The sequence below is a fragment of the Anguilla anguilla genome, chromosome 11 (assembly GCF_013347855.1).
Source record: "Anguilla anguilla isolate fAngAng1 chromosome 11, fAngAng1.pri, whole genome shotgun sequence".
NCBI classification, from domain to species: domain Eukaryota; kingdom Metazoa; phylum Chordata; class Actinopteri; order Anguilliformes; family Anguillidae; genus Anguilla; species Anguilla anguilla.
The window spans coordinates 16455699-16472366 of record NC_049211.1 but is presented as its reverse complement, the minus strand read 5'-3'; the positions used below and the strand labels follow the sequence as shown (position 1 = coordinate 16472366).

The 16668-nt window shown below is 40.0% G+C and overlaps 1 protein-coding gene across 4 annotated transcripts in view; it reads right to left on the bottom strand.

Annotated features, from left to right (window-relative positions):
- bsna (bassoon presynaptic cytomatrix protein a) overlaps window positions 1-16668 on the bottom strand; it is a 135539-nt gene that overhangs the window by 37958 nt on the left and 80913 nt on the right. For all 4 annotated transcript variants that reach the window (XM_035383007.1, XM_035383004.1, XM_035383003.1 and 1 more), the window contains exon 4: window positions 3603-4082. In XM_035383007.1, coding sequence (XP_035238898.1) covers window positions 3603-4082 — 480 coding nt within the window. The remainder of the gene's footprint in view (window positions 1-3602; window positions 4083-16668) is intronic.

Sequence of the window (16668 nt, the reverse complement as noted above, 5' to 3'; positions counted from 1 at the left end):
TAACAGTGTTATAAAGAGTATTTTTCCCCTTCCTGATTTCCTCTATTATTGCATATTTGTCACATTGAATGGTTTCAGATCTTTAGACACAATGTAATATTAGACAAATGAAAATTGAGAACATTGATAATTAGATTCAGCTGATTAAACACAGCCAGGCTTAATTTCAGCCAGCCCTGTTGAATCTAAACCTCACACATATTGACCCTTGTGATCAGAGTGAAATACTCACCACCAAGTTTCTAAAAGCGGACTATACCACGATCAAAGGAAATGCCACATGAAAAAAAGTTGTTGAAATATAAATGTCTGAAAAGGGTTCCAAAGCCATTTCTAAGGCTCTGGGACGCCACTGAACCACAATGATTGCCATTATCTCCAAATAGAGAATGCTTGGAACAGTGGTGAATCTTCCCATGAGTGGCCGGCCTGCCAAAATTTCCCCAAGGGCACAGTGACAACTCTTCCAGGAAGTCACAAGAGATCAGTATAACAAAAACCACTGCTAAACAAGGGAGAAACACCAATGCTCATCTCATATTTGCAAAAAAGCACCTGGATGATCCCTAAGCCTTTTGAGATAATGTTCTATGGACATAAAGGTGGAACTTTCTGGATGACATGGGTTCCATTAAGGTGCAAAGCAAGTACAACATTTCTCAGTAAGAACATCATACTAACAGTCAAACATGGTGGTGGTAGTGTGATGGTGTGGGAATGCTTCGCTGCCTCGGCACCTGGACGACTTGCTATTATTGAAGGCAGCATGAATTCTGCCCTGAACCAGAAAATTCTTAAGTAGAATGTCTGGTCAACTGCCCGTGAGCTGAAGTGGAAGCATAATTGGGTTATGCAGCAAGACAATGATCCAAAACACAAAAGCAAGCCGACATCAGAAAATGGCTGAAAAGAAACAAAATAAAAGTTTTGGAGTGGCCTAGTAAAAGTCCTGACTTGAACTTAATATAGATGCTGTGGCAGGACCTGAAACGAGCAGTTCATCCTCAAAAAACTGCCAATTTGTCTGAATTAAAGCAGTTCTGCAAAGAATAGTGAGCTAAAATTCCTCCACAGCAATGTGAAAGACTGATATCAAATTATAGGACGCATTATTAGTTATTAAGTTTAAGGGGGCAATTACTTTTTCACATGGGCGATATAGGTGTTTGTTTTGTGTTTACTCACTTTCACTTTAAAAAAAAAAATCTGAAACCATTCAGTGTGACAGATATGCAATAATAGAAAAAATCAGGAAGAGGGCAAACACTTTTTCACAGCACTGTATATTTCAGTTTATTTCAGTGTATGATTTTGATTTGCCCAGACAGTTTTTGTGTGCGATGAAGAATATTTTGGATTTTTACAGAAGTTTCTGACAGACAGTAGATTTATAATGACTGGTATATGGTCAACTGTGGATTGATGATTTAAAAACAGAATTATACACTTCACCTAAACCGACAGCAACTTGTCCCACAACTAATGCTGAGCGATTCATTTTTTTGAGTTTGGTTTGATTTTGATTTGGAAAATTTTGATTTCGATTTTTGTTTTTTAAATTTATTTCTATTGAAATGTTAAAAACTAACTTTATTTAAAAAGAGCTTTAAAAATTATTTTCAATATATTTTCAAAGGCTTCAATGCTCTGACTGCATACTTCAGCAAATCACTCGCATAAATTAATACCCTTTTTGTCTTTAAATATATATGCAAATTTTTGGTGTGTATATTTCATTTTTTATTTTTTGGGCTTTATAATTTATCTCTCTTATCATACACTATTGGCTCTGGAAGTAAATACATTTTCTCTTTGACAGGCAGGCAACCAGTTAGCCATCGTCATCAAATGTTACCAGCCTACTGTTTTCAAAGTTCCTCACTAAATATATTAGCAAGTTAACTTGTAATGTTGAAAAAGTCATTAGATTAATTTCAAGGCAGTTATGACAATCTGCTGAGTAAAAACTACCAAGTGCTGAGATTGAATATGTATGTGTTACTGGGTACAGTCACACAGTACATATACCTCTCCAGGTATCATTTGTGTCGTGTGGGTAGCCTGCTGGGTTCTAGGTGTTTCTGAACTGCCATGTAACTTACGTGTCTGCAGGCACAATGGATTATGGTCATTGTAGTTACTACAATGCTTTATTTCTGTGTGAACTGATGCTCAGAGACTCAATTACAGCTCTTCCAATGCATTCTTAAGCTATTCTGCAACTCTTGCCAGAATATCAAACTGATAGCCTTTAGGCATGGTTTGAGTAGTGTGAGATGCACAAAGACTAATCTTTCCACATGGAACCGTGAACAGCCAATGAGCTTTCAGCATAACAATAGCTTGAGGTGAACAAAGCATCAAAAAAGCCCAGCATGTCGCAGATGTCATGGAGCAGTGAAGAGGAAGAGATGTTGGTAGAGCTATGGAAGCAACATCAGTGTCTCTTCGGTGTCTCTTTGGAACTGCACTACAACTGAATTGAAAAGAAGAGCTGGGCAGAAATTACTGTTGCTCTTCAACTACCTGAAGGGTAGAGGACAAATTTTAGTTTTCTACCAGCCAGCTATGTTATAATTTGGCGAGTTTGCAAGATATCTGCTGCAGCTCACCCTCATACAATGGACCTCAATGGGACACAGTTTTTGTGGCCTCAAAGCGGCAAAAATGTACATTCAAAAAACTCAAAATACTCAACAGCAATTCTTCTTTCCGAATATAATGCCATGGATACTCACAAACATTCACAGACTTTAATTTGTGCATGGTTTCATCAAACTACTTTATACCAAAGTATGTCAACTGTGTATATCTGTGGAAAGTCTCAACCAAAACACAGCAGTATTCTGGGGCACATTGCTTTAAAACAATGTCAAAACTGTGCCATTGTGGTGAGAATGAAACACAACCTCCAAGGAAGTGGGCGGGAACGTTCAGAAATGTTGATGTGTGCGACCAATGGGAATTTTCTTCCTGCGCATGGCTCTGGCCTGTGACTACGCATGTAGAGGGAGTGTTCCTAGGACGGAAATACCAGCAGTTTTAATGGGATGGTCATTAAATGTGAGATACTTGCCATTTTCAGGATTTTGAAAGTCTTTTAAGTGCACACAAGCATTAGATGAAGTGTATTTGTTTTTCTTGCTTTTAACCACAATCCTATGATTGCCCCTGTACCAGCTATTGCAAAGCCAGCATGCCATCAGAAACTTATACAAATATATGAAATAGCCTTAATCGCACGCACGCAAACTGTCTGGGCCAATGCACTAAAACTGAAATCGTATCAGTAAGTCTCAACAACGGGAACTATCCCTTGAAGGCTTTTAAAATGTAAAGGCATTGTTCTCTTCATGCTCATAACAGAGTTCAGACAACTTCTTCATCAACACAGTTTTTATATGTATAGATATAAAAGACAGAATCAACATCATCTGAATTTAAATCTGACCTTTAAAACAGAGAGTAATTATTGGATTATGTTTTTACCCCTTATTTCTCAAACATTATGTTGGTGCCACATACTGTTACAGTTTAATTCATTAGCATTATACAGAGTAGCTGTTATTTAAAAAGTGAATTTGTACAAAAAAATCACTCACATCCTGATGTCTGGACTTCTGAGACTCGCCAACTCTTTTAATGTCTTTCACCGATGTCGTCACAGTGATTTGCTCTGGTGCTCCCTTCTTTGGTGCCGATTTGGTTTCAGCATCCTTTTCCATTTTTGATGCCATCTTGTCCTTCTCTGTGGTTCTCTGATGTCTCTGGGCCTCGCTGATGGATGCAGGCACCGGATGGATGGGACCCTTGTCCTGTTGTGTTTCTGCTGGCTGCTTCACTGGAGCAGAAGGTCCACTTCCTTGAGTCACAGGTTTCTGTTGCTGCTGCTTTGGCCCAGTCTGCTGCTGACTGGTTGCTTTCTGGATAGCTGGCTGCTGGCTCTGAGCTGGTGGTTGGTGTCTGGGTGATCCCATTGGTTGGTGTTTTGGAGATGACTGAGGCATAGGGAGCGGTGCATCTCCCAGCCCTCCAGACATCAACCTCTGAGTCTGACAGTTCAAGCAAAGCCATTCTTTCTTCTGAAAGACATAATTAAAACAGATAAAATGAGGATAGATTCATTGCATAAAAATTGTAATTTAATACAGAGAAATCCATAATGAAGAACAGATTATCAGGCATTTAAAAAATGTATATCTTTTGAAGTTATGTAACATGTTCATGCAACTTACACAAGCACAGGCATTTTTCACATAAACTTTTACCCAATCAAAAAGATTTTTTTTTTTTTACTGCAGAAGGAATAATGTATTAATGGTTTTGTTCCATGGTGTAGGCTCAAAGATCAACCTGGTGTCACAACATATGTTGGCTGTTACGCTGTAATTGATTTTTTTTATTTTTATCCATCAGTGGCTATGTTCCAAAATACATGCTTAATATCTATTGTTTTTACTTCCTATGATAAAAAACTACCATGGGCCTACTAAAGCTATTATTATACTACCACTTGCAAGCTGTGTTCATATATCATTATGGTTTAAAGACATCTCACACCAAAGGCTCTCAAATCCTAGGTCTCATGTCCAACACATACTTTCACTAATTGGACTAGAGGGTGTTTAACAGTGTATCATAAAATTCCAGTCGCTAGGCAGTTATTATTCAATGTCACAATCCTCCTTTCCAGGAACACTTTGGTCCTCAAATCATTCTGAACTATGGCAGGGTCAGAGAGATCCTGTGTAGTTGGTGTGAATGGATATGGTTTAGAGCTGGGATCTCAAACACATATCCTGGAGCAGAACAGTGTTTTCTGGTTTTTGTTTTGTTTCAGCACTTAATGTAAGTCATTGATTGCCTAAAGACTTGATATACCTTGTTTTCAAGGCCTAGGTAAGCTGCTGATTTAAAATAAACCACAAAAATTTGTAGAGACGCAGCCCTTCAGGACTGCAGTTTGAGATGCCTGGTTAAGAGTTTCAATTATTTTTCACAAAGTGGGATTATGGAGTTCTGGCTAACTTTCACAAATATTTTGAAATAACTTGGGTTTTTGTCCAACTGCACAGCAAAATCAGTGTAAAATCAACTACATACATATTGCCCCAATTGGATTACGTTAGAATTGACTTAACACCAGGAATATTGCTGTGCATTTTTCATGCAATTGAAAATATTTCCGAAGGTTAGCATTCAAAATCCTAAACCCTACTTAGTGAAATGCCTACCAGGAATACCAGAATAACTTATCAGTTATCCTGACAGGACAAAAGTAGGTATAATTCAAAGCTTTTACCCCTGCATTCGTTACTACAAAACAATGAAATCCAGTCTATCCATTGTCATCAGCAAGAGATGCACCTCTTGTTCAATTGCCAATATTTCTCCTGTAGTACTGTGTGACATTCATCACAAAATAGCCATTGGCACAAGTGAGTATACCCGACTCAGCCAACTATAGCTGAGATGGAATTGCATGGACTTTTCTGCCATTAGTTTTGTAACAGTGTTAACGGACTTTTCTGCCATTAGTTTTGTAACAGTGTTAACGGAGGCAGACCCAAGTAATATATTCATTGTAAAATGAGGTCTACTGTAGCTATGGGTGGAATTAGATTACGTATAGGTAGTTATTGTAATTTGGGCTTTCATAAACAGGCTTACAGACAAAGTGAAGCTAGATCTGAGACATTCTATTTTTGACAGATGAAAAAGCTTAAAAAATAATATTGACACCAACTGTGCTGTATTAGTTATCACATTATGTTGCTTCCAGCCTTAGCACGTCTTCACAACTGCCAAGAGCTGAAAAAGGCATCCGGCTGACAAAATCAATCTAATCTGCGAGGAAATCAGCAACCTTTTTTCTGGCTTTTCCCTGCACCACCACACTCCAATCAAAAACACCCCAGTGCTCAGTAATGAACTCTAGGTACTGCAGAGCACAGAATCTGGAGTGGCAGTGGAATGCCATACACACTGAGGACTTCCATTTGTCATTATACTGATATCATGCCCTGTGTCGATGAAGCTGCAACCCTCTACAGAGTAATTCATCTTATCATACAGTCTGCATTTCCCCATCCCTGATCACTATGGGGACCCCACACTTCACAGCACACTAAATGTGGCATTGAGGTTAAGTGCACTGGCCATGTTCATTTAATTCTAGGAAAAGACTGTGCTTAAGCTCAGTTGTATAAACCCGTGCCATTTTGATTTTGGAATTAAAATTATCTATCACTTTCAGATGTATCATTTAGGTGTGAAATAAGGAGTGAGAATTTAGCTTGGTTTTAACACACACACACACACACACACACACACACACACACACAAACACAATTTATACAATTTATTTCTGTATTAGCTCATTAGCTACAATCTATTAGAACTCCAATCGATTAGAAAGGACATGAAAGGAAAAACAAAAATAACAGTTGATATTGACACCAGAATGCCAGGAGGGAACTCTGTACGATGGTGTGATGCTCAGTGGGGGACACAACAGAACAACCCAAAAGCCAAGGCACAGGTGGTGAAACAAGAAAAACACCATCCTGTCATGGCTTTTTTTTATTTCTGTATTAGCTCATTAGCTACAATCTATTAGAACTCCAATCGATTAGAAAGGACATGAAAGGAAAAACAAAAATAACAGTTGATATTGACACCAGAATGCCAGGAGGGAACTCTGTACGATGGTGTGATGCTCAGTGGGGGACACAACAGAACAACCCAAAAGCCAAGGCACAGGTGGTGAAACAAGAAAAACACCATCCTGTCATGGCAGCCTAGCCGAGTGGAATGATAGCACCCCGGCAGGCAGGACAGCTACACCAGCTGAAAGAATGCAGAAGGCCCGGGCTCCTTCCAATTAGCGCCGAGAGGGAGGGAAATGTCACCTAATCACCCACCCAGACAGTATGGCCTGCTGGCCGTTTTTCCTGTAAACCAGGGGAGACTTCTTAGTGACTTCTTAATGACAGAACCCAGGTCAATATACTTGTCTTAATGAGGAACAGCAACTCCAACTATGTAGATGACAAGAATTCATAAGTATACAAGTATCCATCAGGTGAGTTCAAGTCAACAAAGGTTTTAACATTCGTATGCAATTTCATATGGGATGCCATGTATAACCAAAAAGAAATTATGGTGTAGCCCAGTAAGCACACACGTCACTGCGATGTCTGTACGAGGTAATCAAATTAATTGCTACAACATAGTATGAACAGAGCTATTTGCTCATAAATGTAGTTTTTAAATGAAACCATAAATATATACATTTCTCAGTCATGTTTGCTGTCTGTTCTGGCACCTTTGTGGTGGAATGAGCTTTCTACAGCAGTAGGAAGAACAGAGATGTGACCCATCTCTTCAGCAGGCTCTTCCACTATCCTGCCCCTCTCAAGTACTTTGAATTAGTACTTACACTAGTCTGTGAATGACAGGAACATTATCCAGAATGCTGGGACAGTGGAGATCCCGTTCTATCTGGATCAGGCCTGCTTCCTATTCTGATAAAGTTAAGTCATATCCATGAGTCACTCTCCATCCAATCCATGCTGGAAATTCAGAAGACAATTTCCATTAAGAAAAAAAGCCCTATTTTCAGGCTAATGCTCTATTAATTCCCTCCAGAGTCCACAGTGGCAGGTAAGCTTGCAATAAGGCCTAATATGAACCTGTCATAGAGTGGAGCTGTGATATTAATAATGGATCGTGAACTCTGTCTGTTCCTTTCAGTTGAGTTTGACTTCCATAGCTGAGTAAACTGGACAGCTAAAAAAGATCTATCTGGATGAGTCCAATGTATGGAAACAGGTTACATTATTTGAAACCATCAGAACTTTTTTGGCTTCTTAACATTATCATTTTCAAACACGGTTATCATGAAAACATCCTGTAAATGATAGGTTTCAAGTGGATACAGAAGATGGATAAAAATGTCAATTAAAATCAACAGAAAGATGCATCGACTGCAGTGTACATCAAAACTCAAGAGAGCCAAGATAAAAGTATTGTAGTTACTTAATAAGGTCGCTGCTCTGATAATCATCTTTCCTCCAACTATCAGGAAATTACATTTTTAAATATAACAGCCACGGCTGTCATGGTCCAATTCAAAACATAGCGATAACAGATGGATGATAACAGGCCTGGTTTTCTGATTTCTTTGTCATGGGAGTTTATTTTTAATTTTTACAAAAAACTCTATTTAACTCTTGACATTCAATCAGGATGTTTATCATTCCAACCACGTATCACACCGTTGCTAGGCAAAAACAAGTTTAGATTTCTTCTGAGGGGATTTCTTACAAAGCACTAACAAGGTGCCCGAAATCAACGACTCCAAAGCACAATGAGTGGGTGTTAAAAAAATGCCTAGGTGCTAAAAGATGGGCAGATATTTATTAACAAATGGCTGCAGGGGAATTTTATGGCCATAAACTGACACTTCATTAAAAGAGCATGAGCTACCTTGCAAAGACCAGCAGATAAATTCCACAATGTTGTATATAAACATGCTGATGTTTTGCGGTGGATCATTATAAATGTATGTTCACATCCCTTCATCTCCATTACCCAAAATTTTTTATAGCCGTGCATTGCAACGTGGCCACTCTAGGACTGCTGTGAGCATCTTTGTAAGGCCCATGAACGCTTGCTTTTTTATTTATTTATTTATTTATTTATTTATTTATTTATTTATTTAATTCATTCATTTATGTTTCCTATTTTCCCAATTTTACTTGGATGGAAACAATTTATTTTAAGCCACTCAAGGGTATGATAGTAATATGCTGACTCACAATTGGCAACATTAGGTTTTCAGTTAAATCTCCATCCTCAAACTTTCTCTGCCTTTTTAAACAGACCTCTTTAAGGTTGATATTTTGCATTGTACCTTTACATAACTCAGGTCCTGTGTGTGCAATTTGTAACATTAATCTATAATTACCTGATGTTCTCAGTGCTGATGCAGACTCACAGTATGGCCATAAAAGAACATTCATTGGACCTTTAAAAATCAGCCTTCTTGTTGTGCTACAGGTTGGAGTGTTACGATGTACCTTTACAATACTCAGGTGTTGTGTGTATGTCATATGTAACATGGTGGTATAATGGTCTGATGTTATGGTCTCACAGTATGGCCATTAATGAAACTATGGTTCCATAGGGAAGAGCTAAAGTGGAGGGAGGGAGAGGGAAAGGCAGCTACTGTACGAGCACAAGCATAAATCAGAAAGAGTTAATGTACTGTACCACAACCCCTCAGCCTGCAAACAGCTTTTCCCCCAATATGCCATAAAAGGCCTATTTTTACCCAGCCTGCCATTGTTCTGCCCTGCATTTTGTCTACAACCTCTCCTTGAGGAGCCACAATGGAAGCAGATCAAATAGAGGATGAGAGGGTGTGGAAGAGGCCTTCAGGATGCCAGTCGTGAGAGGGAGAGAAGGGAGGAGGGAGGGGTGGTAGTTAAGTGTGGCGACACTAAAAAGTTCAAGTTATCATAGTAAAATCCCACAAAGCCACAATGTGCTTAAACAAAGAAACAGCAAGGCAAATTAACAGAACTGCTTTCTGTTCAAATGAGTTGCAGTACATGCACCTAGATCACACATGTCAGAATCCAGTCCTGGAGGGCCACAGTGTCTGCTGGTTTTCATTGCCCTCAACACCAGTGATTTATTTAAGTCATGGAATGGCTAAAAAGTCCACACGCCTTATTCTCAAGGCGTTAATTGGTTGCTGATTGAAAGGACACCTGCAGACATTGGCTATTCAGGACTGGAGTTTGACACCCCTGGCCTAGATGAAATCTCAATGGACAGACAGGATTGGTGCTTTCTTTCCATTGTTATGCTACCTTTTGCTGCAATACATGTGTTGAATAAAAAATAAAGGCAGTCAGTCTCACAGTTTGGAATGTCCACATTTTGGCCGGCTTCTTTGGAAGAATGAGTTGGTGAGCTACAGTACTTTCTTTACTTTTCATCTTGGAAAATATGTGTAATGCCAGGAGGGCTGGGAGAAGAGTAGAGCCGGCAGCTCTGACTCTTTACTCACTGTCATAGACTCCTGCTGAGTAAACAAAGTTCAGGAGGCCTCCAGGACCATGGAAAGTGTGAGCTCTCTTACCATGTGTGCTTTTTATCCAATTACTACCTTAACAACCCTCAGGACTGTACCACAGTGTCATTTCATATTACTGTATTGCCAGTTTGTTTTGTTTTTAATTCATTATGATTTCACTCTTTTGCACTTTGAAAAGAGTGTAATTATGCTGGATAACATTTTTTGATAGATCTATTTAGGCTATATATTTAAATGTAAATATATGTACATAATCTACGTCTTCATATATCTGCAGTGCTCTTAGGCATTCAAACTGACATTGCAAAGTCCTATAAATCACACAAATCCTTGTCTCTCTTCATCAATCAGTTACCAGTCAGCAGGGATGTATATCATTAGATGGGTGTCCAGGATAATAATCAGTCAGCTTTAGTGAGCAGCTACTATAAAATGAATCTCAGGTCCAGTCTCAGAATAAAGTCCTTCCTGTGACTCAAGGGACTTCTTACTGAGGCTCAGACTCACACAGTAGAACACTGATATGCACATTAGACCTAAAAAGCCATTTTACAGATGCTTTTTGCTGCTGCTTGGTTGTCACACCCTCTCTCACATACGCTCTCTGCATCTCCCTCTTTCTCCTTCTCTCTCATTCATTCATTTCAATTCCACTCCTAGAAAACAATTACCACAGACACATACAGTACATTTCCAAAAGTATGGGCACCTGAACATCACACCCATATGTACCCTTTGAACATCTCATTCCAAAACCATGGGCATTAATATGGAATTGGACCCCCCCCCCCCCCCCCCCCCCCCCCCCCCTTGCTGCTGTAACAGCCTCTACTCTTCTGGGAAGGCTTTTCAGTAGATTTTGGAACATGGCTGTGGGGATTCACTTCCGTTGGAACTGATGTTGGGTGTAAGGCCTGGCTTGCAGTTAGCAATCCAATTCATCCCAAGGTGTTTGATGTGGTAGAAGTTAGGGCTCTCTGCAGGCCAGTCAAGTTCATTCACACCAGACTCAGCAAACCATTTCTTTATGGACCTTGCTTTGTGCATGGGGGCATTGTAATGCTGAAACAGGAAAGGGCCTGCCCCAAACTGTTGCCACAAAGTTGGACAGGTACAATTTTCTAGAATGGCTTTATATGCTGTAGCATTAAGAGTTCCCTTCACTGAAACTAAGGGGCCTATGAAACCATGAAAAACAGCCCCAGCCTATTATTCCTCCTCCACCAAACTTTACAGTTGGCACTATTCGGAACAGTATAATAAATAAATATAATACAATATTATATATACAATAATATAATAATTATAAATAATAATAAATAAGAGCCAAATACCACTACTTTAAAATCTGTTGCTACTCTCACCTAGCACGATTGAAAAAGATCATGTTGTTACAGAGCAAATGCAATCTTTCAAACCCCAACATTAAGAGAAGAAAACTGAACAAAAAAAGAGAGGGTCAGTTTTTTGTGGTGAGAAATATGACACCATCCTCAAAAAGAGCAAATAATGTCAGCAACTCTGTTTTCCTCAGCCAACTACTATATGTAATAGATCACTCAAGCTGTACCACCCACACAAGCCTGACAAGTCTTTGCTAGCGTGGGGAAGGGTTTTTCTTCCCCCCCATTGTTTCCCCCATTCTTTCTTCTGATGATGATTAAATGGCTACTTTTGGCAGCAGGCTGGCAGATCAATGTTTGCCACCACCACCAACCACACCAACTACCTTCACATAGAACAAAATAATATTTGTAACTACCTCCATTAACAGTTGAAATTTTTTTTCTATTGTTACTGCAGTTTAGATTGGGTGGCAAGTAATGTCGTTGGTGCATGGTGCATTATGATGAAAAGGTCTCATTCTGTCTCTAGACATAGGCAACCAACATCATTCTCTTTTTAAAAATTCCCTGCACAACACATCCCAGTCTCCTGTGGCAATCTCCGAGTGTAATGGTCCTTGGATAATACAGCCCACATTTGCTGGTGGATGTGCCAACCTCATTACATTGATAATTAAAGTTGGAGTGAGAACCCGGAATGAATTGGCATGTACATAACAAATACATCTTCCGGTTCTCTTGTTTTTCTTAGTATTTCTTTGCATCTAAATATAAACAGGTACATAGTTTTAAAATGTGCCATCTGTGCAAAATTCAAATAGATGTGATCAAATAGATGCCTCATTTTGTCCCAGGCCATTAGTCCTTTCAGGCATAAAATTGATTATGCTTTCACAGAAGCTGTTTGGCAAAAGTCTATTTGGCAAATACTAGTACTGTAAAAGTAAGGGAGAAAGGTATCCATTCAGTAACAAAACAAACAAACAAACAAACAATCAAAAAATGAGGGAAAACAATTAGGCTGCATTTGATTCTGTGGTCAGCGGAAAAGAAAAATCCCTCTGTGAACCAGGTCAGTATTCATATGGTGGCTTATAATGTCCCTCATCACTGATGAAGGACAAAGCATGCATACAATATTGAATACGTTTTTCTTGTCTGAAGAGCCATGGACAGAATATCCCTCTTTGCCTCATTTGTGAAACAATGGCAGCAACTCACACCATATAGCGGTTTTAGGTCTTGAGAGATGAAAGAGGCATTAAGGTGGCTGGCTGTTTGCTCATGAAAGATCAGGCACCGCCAAAATGCTCAGAATGTGATGAGAATGTATAAACGAATCCCATGAAATCTAACGAGTTGTGGGTGGTCACTGGCTGCATGAAATTAAGAGAACTCCCATTACACTTTCTGAGAAAAGTCCATACTTCACCAAGGGCAACAGCTCTTAGCGAAGCATAAATATGTTGTTGACACAAGTGTTCAATAGTTTACTGCAGTTTAGTAAAGATTTTCATCAGACCTGAAGATTGATTTACAGACATAAAGAATCTTGTGTGCTGAGAGAGAGGCACCCACCTTGGAGCGGCTCAGCAGCCATTACTCAGAAGGCCCCTCACCACACGTCCTCTGAGGTGGTGAAGAAAGCACTTGTAAGTGAGTGTCAGAGAGTATTTTAGCCAGAGCGTAGTGAGCCTTCAGGAGAATTATGTCTATTTGCCTTTGCATCTGATTACTGTCCTCAGGCGTAACGCTAGTACCTCAAGACCTTATCCCTCTGTTGCGCAGAGCCAGAAAGGAACCAAAATAAAATGGGTCTCCAAATCAGAGGGAATGAAAAGGAGGTTGTACATTTCGTAGACGTGCGGCAGCATAGTTTGAACCTAGCAGAGCTGTGATGAATGAACAGCTGCCAATTTATGAGTGTGCGTTCCCCAGCAAACTGTCTCCTGCTGAGGTTTAATGAAGCCCCCCTGTGAAAAGGCACTTGGAAGCATTAAGGACGTGGCGAATGGGTTTATCAGCTGCGCTCTTGCCATCCATGAGCTGCCTCCGCAGCGGAGGCTGTCTGTTGAGCAGAAATGGTTTTATAGCCACTGCATTCTGATGTCATAAACCTCTGGTTATTAACCTTCCCCAAGTGGGAGTTCAAATGAACAAGATCACCCGGAGGCAGAAACGGCTCAAATGAAATCAAATCAAATACGCCAACATTTTACGCCACTCAATCTCCAAAATAAATTCAGGAATCCTATCTGCACACATACCCCAAGTGCATTTATATCAAGAAAAAAACGATTATGACTGTTGCCATATGTAAGTTTCATAAATAGTGATACAAACTACAACTTTGCTGACACTGATATCTTTTTAACCTTTCTCAGGATACAATCTCCCTGGCACCATACAAAACAGCAACATGGTCTTTGCAGTTTGCGATATACTAAAGGTGTTGCGGTCAGCTTTGATGCCTGATGCATGCAGGCTTGCAACGGATAATCTGCTACACCTCCAACCAGTCACCCTGGCTGCACAGCATTCCAGAGAGGCTTACAGTATGTCCTTGGAAAACCTTGTGAAAACACAGGTCAGATGAGGCAACAAACAGGCAGTAACATTTAGTCTGAGCATGAGAAGAATTATAAACACTTCATACATGATTTTATACTGTATATACTACAGAAACATGCATACTGTGGGAGATGGAGACAATGTATATAGTAAACAAGTCATAGCTAATCTCCATGCAAAATATAGGACATTCACACAATGCTGTAAATATATAAACGAGCCTCAGACAGAACGAGCAACAACACATACGGAATATGAATACAGTAGAGACACCTGATACCTTTAAAATGAAACTAACAGCACTGAGGAAAGCAGAGATACCTTAGCCACAAGACTGAGCATACACGGGAAACCAACAAGCTTAGCATTGAGCTATAATTCCATATGATGGCTGATTTTTTTTCCACCTTTCACATGAGCAAAGGCTGCGTAGATAAAGGTATATAAAGTGCTCTTCAGTCTCAAGCCAGGATTCATGTATTCTGAAGTCTATGAGATGCACCTTACACCTTTTTAGTGAGAATCCACCACAACGAGCATCATAATGGGGATCATATCCCCACTTAAGACACCCAAGCTAGCATGCATGTAAAGACAAAAAGCACTTAATTTGTGCACACATTTGAGTGAAGTGCACAAACAGTATCTCAAGCCAGGATTGGGCCCAATGCCAACATTCTTATTGTGTCAGAGATGCTACATACAAGTCACTTGTATGTAAAGTCATTGTAAAGACATGAACCATGGGCAATGCTGAGCATGTTGATGCTGCTAAAGACACTGCCTACACAAGGCTGATGAAGGAAGAGAGAGACAGTGCTGAATAGAGCGGAGGCAGTGTAACTTATATTTGTTCAGCAACCTCCACATGACACACCCACATTGCAGAGACAAGAGCATAGATTTGTTCAAGTTCAGTGACAGTGTGTAACTGAAATCCTTCTGGTGTCAAAGGGAGAAGAAAGGGTGTCAATTTCACCCTTGGAGGTAAATAGCCTGGATTATGAGCAAGGGATTTGATCTGACACCTCTCTGATCCCTGGGGTGAAGGAAGAGAAATTGACGAGAAGAAAAGATAGACAGCAGTTAATGATAGCAGTGATAGCAGTAACAGGGTAACAGCAAGAGCGAGTCATTGCCACTGATCCCCATTTGTGCCCTGTGGCTAACTCCAGGTGATCCAGTGATCTTTTGGTAATCTTACAGGAGGTAATCAAGATTGTGTGAGGCATTTCCAGGAGCACACTAGCTGGGGTAGGGAGGGAGGGACTTGCCCTGGGGGTGCAGTGAATAAAAAAACATTCGCCCTGCAACCCCCTTTGTTCTACTGATCTCTGTGACCTTCATTGAACCAGCAAGGTCGACAGAACACATTTATCATTTGCAGTGAGGACCTCAGGAAGCACGGAGACAAGGGACCAAATGGCCAATCGACCGTATGGAGCAATCACGTGGTGAGATTGAGAAGGTCGGGTTAACACAACTGTAGTGTAGATGTGGAGTGCATTCATCTCCCTGGCCCCAGAGAACTGACAGAGGGTTCAGTTCTGAAGCCCCTTCGGCTACACAGACTATCCTGGGGGGTAAGGAAAGAAGGGCACAGACAATGATGATAATCCAGGCAAGGACTGGATTAAGAGGACAAGATGAAAACAAAAAATGGGTCTGTGCAGTCCTCTGTAATGAGTAATAAAGATATGGTAAACCCAAGAAGGATCTCAATAGGTAAGTAATGCAGGATTAAGCCGTTACTGGTCAAGGGACCAATTCCCAGCTTCCTTACGAATGGAGACTTAAGTGTGACTTCTGATGCTGAACATCAGAACAACACAAACGCATTCAATTATTGCCATTATAAGCTATTTATTTGGTAGATATTCTGGGTTACATATTGAGTATTAGCTGATTGCACATTGATACATCAGCACTGTATGTCACTAAATGATTGAGATGGAGGGCTTCAGACATTTTTGAAGGAGGCATGCAACGAGGACCCTGGCGACTAATTGGTGACTAGATCAGTCAAATGAGAAAGGCATACGTCGCGGACAAAAATAGAACACACTGAAAGGATATTAGCAGATGCTCTATCCGCAGTGTCTGGCTGATCAGAGAGCTGCCTTGCCTCATCTTATTGCCTGCTTCCTTTTCCAGAAAATTAAGTATTTCAATTAATTAAATGTGTGGGGTGGAGGAAGACACCAGGGAGACATTAAAGTGGAGAGCAGTGTGATAATGGCAGAGTTCTATCTCCCTTTTTTGGTACTCATGCATATGGAAAAACCTGAAGTCTATTCCTAAACCATTACAATTCTACTGAATTCATGTGGACCGAAAATAATTAACTTCCAACTAAATTCTTTACTGTCAATCACTCTACAACATCATAGGGAGGCCTGATGTAACAAACTGTCATTTTTTGTTATAGCTGCATGCAAAAAAAACAAAACAAAACATCTCAATGTGGTGTGGCAGGATTTGAAAGAGCTGTGAAATTTGATTTGGGCTGTGTTGATATTTACCCTCGAACATTTGACAAGTTAGCCACATTTATTTTATATAAGCATGGGTTAACATTATTTTGACAGCTTGAAATGAGCATTATTTAAATATAAAATTCGCCACATGACTGAATTTAACAAA